General features: G+C 30.4%; 1 protein-coding gene across 1 annotated transcript in view; it reads left to right on the top strand.

The window, feature by feature from the left end:
* The first annotated feature begins 2,896 nt into the window (after nt 1-2,896).
* The window catches only part of LOC123666296, a 69,798-nt gene continuing 66,137 nt past the window's right edge, over nt 2,897-6,557 (top strand). The window contains exon 1 of the mRNA XM_045600454.1: nt 2,897-3,411. Within this exon, the coding sequence (XP_045456410.1) occupies nt 3,219-3,411 (193 nt within the window). The 5' untranslated portion in view covers nt 2,897-3,218. The remainder of the gene's footprint in view (nt 3,412-6,557) is intronic.

Raw genomic sequence — 6,557 nt, 5'->3', positions numbered from 1 at the left:
TTTGTTTCTTTTGCTTAAACGCGCTATATTATTTCAGAAATTACTGGTTCGATTTGTAAAATTCTTTCAGTGTTAGTTAGCCCATTTATCGAGGAAGGCTATAGGCTATATATCATCACGCTAAGACTAATAGGAGCGGAGCACCAATGAAGAATGTTTCAAAATCAGTTTTTTTTCCTTTTGAGTGTTCCGCTGCGTGCACTATGTAAACAGACAGCAGTAGGTATATACGCACATTCGTCTTCGCCGGAATTCTCTTAAATAATCTCTTCTATACTGTGTATTATTTCATCCGTCAACACCTGCTAAAAGGATAAGTTAGAATTCCTTAGAATCCTTAGTTCACATAGTGAAATTTTAAGGTCATCAGAAAACCTTAAACTTATAGTTACAATAAGATTGGTTTCCAAGTGGCATTTGTCCCTTTTGATGGGATCCTGTTGGAATTTTTCAATAGGGAAGACTTTTACTGTGTAAGCTATTATGGAACGATTTACCTGTGACCATAAGACGTGCTCAAAATTTGTTTCTATTTAAAGAGTATTAAGATCTATTAATTATTTTAAACTCACTGCATTCAAATAAAAATAGGTTATTGGGTAACCTCCTCCTTTTTTGAAGTCGGTTAAATAAAAGATATTGTATTAATAAAGATATTTGTATACGTAAATGTGTATATATAAATGTTTATATTTATTTTTTATTATAATTGTTATATATTCTTTTTAACCGACTTCCAAAAAAGGAGGAGGTTCTCATTTCGACTGTATTATTTTTTTATGTATGTGACATCAGAACTTTGACCGGGTGGACCGATTTCGACAAAAACTTTTTTAATCGAAAGTTGGTGTGTGTCATTTGGTCCCATTTAAATTTATTTGAGATCTAATAACTGCTTTTCGATTTATATCCAATAATCCGTTTTTACTTGACTATTTTTTCATCGACCTTCGTTGTATTATATCACATAACTTTTTACTGGATGTAGGTACCGATTTTTATAATTCTTTTTTTGTTGGCAAGGAGATATCCCTAGTTTGGTACCAGGATAATTTTATCGAGATCTGGTAATTACTTTTTGAGTAATATTTGATAACGTAGTTACTTGACTATTTTTTCGTCGATCTACGTTGTATCACTTGTTGATGTAATTGTTTTTCTCGTAAGTAATACAACCATAGATAAAGTAAAAAAAATAGATAACGCACCTAGAACAGAAAAGTGAAGCCACTTTTTTAAAGATGTGTGAGTGAGTGAAGTGTTGACACTTTTTAAAAAAAGTCCCTAAAATTTTTATTAAACAATTAATTTAATATAGGTAAAATGGGTATGTGAAAATAAAAACCTGTTTATAGTTTTAAATATATTTACTCCTTTTTTCGATTCAAATTGTCACATAAACCTATTGTAGCCGTGTTTTGATTTATTTAATTATATAAATCTGTGTCAATGAAAACTTGCGTTTTTAAGTAATTGATGATTTCTCTGAGGGGCAAGTTCCTGCTTTAAAGACGTCTAACTTTTTGCTGTAATAAATTGATTTTATTTTTACATTTTTTTTTTTTAATTAAGTTCCTGTTTTTTTAACTTTTCTCTTAGTTTATGTTTTCTAGGTGTATCAAAGATTGAATCTTGGTTAACGACTGATTTAGACTCATCCGGTAGGTCCTAGAACAAAAAATATAACATTAAAATACGTAGTAGTAAGTAGCAGTATGTACTTGATGGTACTCTGCGAAGTCCACGTTTTGTACCGTACATGTCAGCTCTATCAAAATGGTTTGAACAAACAAACTAGATGAGGATGGCTGTCGTTGTAGTTCATTTCGGCTCAGTCTTAAAGCAGCTACCCATTCATCTCCTATTAAAATATTCGTTGGAAACCTAAAACCATGATATTTAGTAGTAAAATATGAGTAGTTAATTCACAAATTTAAACAGAAACAAACGAGTTAAAAATTCATATTTAACTTGACTTCAATTTAGGAAAAACATAAAAATCACAGGATAAAAAAAAAAAACAATAATGTTGTCCACTTTCTACTTAATTATTTTTCTATGATTGCCTACAATTTACTTACCCGCATTTTGGGCTAATGGAAATAAAAATTACTGGTAACACTCCCTCGGTACGTCATTTAGGGAAATTATAAGTTCCGAATAACCTCAATATTATTTTGGAATAACAAGAAATATAAAGTTTTGTATGTACTTACTTGTGAAACGATATTTCTTCAGACTTTTAATTCACTTTGGTATTGTTTTTGCACCATTTAATTACATAAGAACGGCATTTTGAAGGCAAAGTTACTGTACGAGGGCCCGTGAGATACTAACGAAAATGAGCGTAGTTTGATGCATATGTGTGCGTGAGCGCGTGTGTTTACTTGAAGGAGCCGAGTTTTGTGGCTTCAGTTACAACAAAGGCCGCGCATTATCTACCTTTTTTTACTTGATCTATGAATACAACGTAGATCGACATCTATTGATCGATCGATTGTGTTTCTACATCGTTTTTTTTTTCTCTGTTACATACAGAGATAGTAGGTACTCCAGTAGCTCAGTACTGATAAATTAATTCCAAATAGTATATAAAGGCACGTACTAATTCTATGTTTAATTTTCAACGCTTTCGGTCGCCTCAATTTATTTTTCGCGCGATAGTTATAAAAAAGTAATGTGGACTACAACACCATCTAGTGTCGAATAGTGTAACTACGAAGTAAACATATAGCTGTTAAAGTAAGGTGTAGTAATATTTACACATATTAGTTAAAATTTGAAAATGAAACACTTACTATATTTTGTAATTCAAAAACAAACTATTTAGAGATATGTAACAAAAATGTTATAAATTATTTTAATATATTTTTGATCTTGGCAACTTTATAGTGTACAGTGACCCCTAGCGTTTCAAACGCAAAACTATCCTTTTGTCTTTTTTCAATCCAATATGGCGGTAAACGGTGTATGAAAGGTGTAGAATGTTTTGAATCGAAACGAGAAATAAAAATCACAAAAAACCGTGGAAACCTTAAAAAAAATATGAAATGGCTGGTGTGATTACGACAATGTCGTGCTGATGATACTTTTTGTGTTCTATCGTCGCCCGTTTCGTGTCAAAAATTATGTTATTTCAGTGTATTTCATACTGTGATATTTTTTGCTAATGTGTGATCGTGCAGCAGTGATATGTAATCTTGATTTTTGTGCTAGATATGTCTACCAATGATAAAGTTACATGCCCGGGCGTGTGTGAAAGAACTGATGCGGTAACCGTACAATCAAGCATTTCAGACAATAAAGATATTAGTGAGAAAAAAGATAAAAAAATTGTTAGAAAAGTGTGTTTTCCTGAAGATGAAAAATTGGTCACGCAGTACTTTTCGCCTGCAAACCCTTGGCGCGATGGTGAGTCTATGAATGCCTTTGGCAACATATCAAAAATCTTAAACCGATTTTACTTCCATTGTTTATGATACCCTGGTACTTTTACCTAAATTACCTATTATTTGAAATGAAAATATTACGTCAACAATTTTGATAAACAAAAATTACATAAACGCTTTTATCACATAAATACTATTTCAATAAATATTAAAAATATGTAATAAGTATGACAATAATTAAAATGATCTTTAACCTTAATTAAACCAATTAAATTCTTAAAAATGTAAAATAAAATATACAAACATAATTAACCTAAACAGTTTATAAATATAATAAAAAAAAAAATTGTTTCGCTATTTTCAATAACAAAACCCCTATTGAAAAATTCCAATAATTATTTTATTCTAAGTGGCTTTCAATGAGATCCTATTAGAATTTTTCAATAGGGACTGTACATAACTACAACTTAACTAATAATATCCAATAGATTAAAAGTAATATCAAAACAGTATTAGAACTAGCATTCCGACACGGCTTTGCTTATGAACTACAAAATTTAGCTTTTAAGTTTTCCAGTATTCAAATATGGTCTATGTTACTCAGAGATAACATAATCTACTAGTGAATTTTTTTTAAAAAAATTTATTACTTTTTTAATTAATCTAATAAATACCTTATTACATATTTATTATGACTGAGATAAATATTGTTTTTTTTTTATCTTTAAAAAATTCCAATGGCAGTCTTATTACTAATACTGATCTTATTAAACAATAATGTATGAAAATTTGTTAAATCAATTGTTTCTTTCCTTTTTTTATACAAACAGGTCGATAAACAAACGTACAGCTCATCTGATCCTTAAATACGCCAGCAATACTAAAAGCATCAATATCGATCCTACCCCAGATTCTCTAAGAGCTCTGGTCACCTTACTCACCACAGGAATACACAACTGTTTGATAGCAGTGCTATTTAGCTGTGATCTTCTGTAAGGTCGAGGTACTTTTTCTTTAATAATTATGTAAGTCTATCATATCGTAGTTTTTATCTATTTATTATTGATTTTTCCTCCTTAATTTGTGCACACTTCTAACCGCTGCTACTGTTTCGTGTCCAGTACCCAAAGGTTATCTGGAAGAAATCGCTATTAAGCGATAACATCGCCTTTGTACATCTTGTATTGTATCTTTCTTTATATGTGTCTGTATTTTGGTGTACATTAAGAATAAATAAATAAATAAATAAAATAAATACTTCTTCAGTCGGGCTGCTCCAGATTTTGAGCAGAATATTTCCTGTTATCACCTCAGTTAAATATTTCATTAAAATCAAAAAAAAATCATATCTATCATGTTTATAATATATTAGTTATACATTGCTTAGATAAGTCAATAACCTAAATAACGTTTGCCTAGCCCGTTAGTGCAGCTTGTAGTGACTTTGCTTTTTGCTCCAAGGGTTGTGGGTTCGATTCCCACCCCGAGTCTGGGTGTAATATAAATATTTATTTATACATTTATATGAATTATTTATAAGTTAGATTATCGAGAAAAAAATGTAGCTATACCAGTCAGCTGTTATCTATAACACAAGCATTAAGTTGCTTACTTTAGGAGCAAACCTTGAAAATATTGTGTTTATTATTGAAATAAAAAGAACCAAAAAATTAATATGAAATACAACAAAATGAAATTGAGTCATTTACTTACCTTTAAGCCTTTCAAGATTGATCTAGGATCTATTTGGAGAAAATTAAAATTTTTAAACCATTTTATTATTTATTTATTTACATTTATTTCATAAGTAATTTTTATATAAAAATACTAGCGCCACGCTACGGCTTTGCTCGGGTGTACTGCTGATATTAAATATAAAATAAATATAATATACTAGCTGACCTGGCGAACTTCGTATCGCCTAACAGTCGATTCTTTAATTTTATTAATTTTTTTTTTTAGAATTTTCTCTCCGTAAGAACCATCCTCGTACTTCAAGGAATATTTTAAAAAAAGAATGAGCGAAATTGGTCCAACCGTTCTCGAGTTTTGCACTTAGCAACACATTCAGCGACTCATTTTTATATTATAGATGCGCAAAAAACATGTGTTTATTTACGACATCACATTAGAAACCTCTAAAACTATTAGTGTTCCTCTACTGTATTATGCCTGTATTATACATATAAACCTTCCACTGGAATCACTCTACTAAAGGAAACCGTATCAAAATCCGTTGCACAGTTTTAAAGATCTAAGCATACGGACAGAGGTAGCTACTTTGTTTTATACTATGTAGTGGTGATGAAAATGAATCCCTGTTTCCATTGGTCATGCCATAACTTGAGAACGACTTTATTGACTTTTTTCATCATTAAAAAAATTCTAATACTTTATAAAAGGTTTTGTGGACAGTTTAAGAAAATTGAATGTAAAATTGTAAAACAACACAAAAAAACGGTAACAATAGCTTCAATTGTATCTGATGTATCTGATGAATTTCATTTATTAGACTTTAGAAATTGTTACATGCATGTATATTAAAACTAAATTAAAAAAAAATATGTTTACTCATAATTCATTTTTTATTTTATAAAGTAAAGTAAATTATTTAATATTTCTATATTATTATGTTGGTTCCCAAAGAAAAAAAACAGACTTCAATATATTACATCAATTTTTCGAAGTTATTCTTTATATATTGTTACAGAATCTATATTAAGTATTAAAAAAAAAACGGTCCATGTGCGAGTCGGACTCGCGCTCCGAGTGTTCCATAGAAACGGAATTATTTTTATTATATAAACTAAAAATTTATGCTTTTCGCGATTTTTTCTTTATCTATGCTATAAGAAGTTGCTTCATACTAAATTTCAAGATTCTTAGTGCACAGGAAGTACCCTGTTGGTTTTAATTCCCTTGCGTGTGGCGAAAATTTGCACCATAAACGCTGTATATTTTGATTCCGTTGGTATAGAAGCTTGATTTTTTCACGGCTTCAAGTAGACCTGAATATTTGGTATGAATTTCAGCTTGATACCTCCACGCGTTCCTGAGTAAAAGCCTCTTGACGGACAGACGGACAGCAAAGTGATCCCATAAGGGTTCCTTTTTTTGCTCTTGAAGTACGGTACCCTAAAAACTATCTTTGCCCGCGACTTCGTCGGC

The sequence above is a fragment of the Melitaea cinxia genome, chromosome 25 (assembly GCF_905220565.1).
Source record: "Melitaea cinxia chromosome 25, ilMelCinx1.1, whole genome shotgun sequence".
Classification (NCBI taxonomy): Eukaryota; Metazoa; Arthropoda; class Insecta; order Lepidoptera; family Nymphalidae; genus Melitaea; species Melitaea cinxia.
Note: the sequence above shows the minus strand (reverse complement) of the source record. Positions and strands in the feature narration are given on the sequence as shown.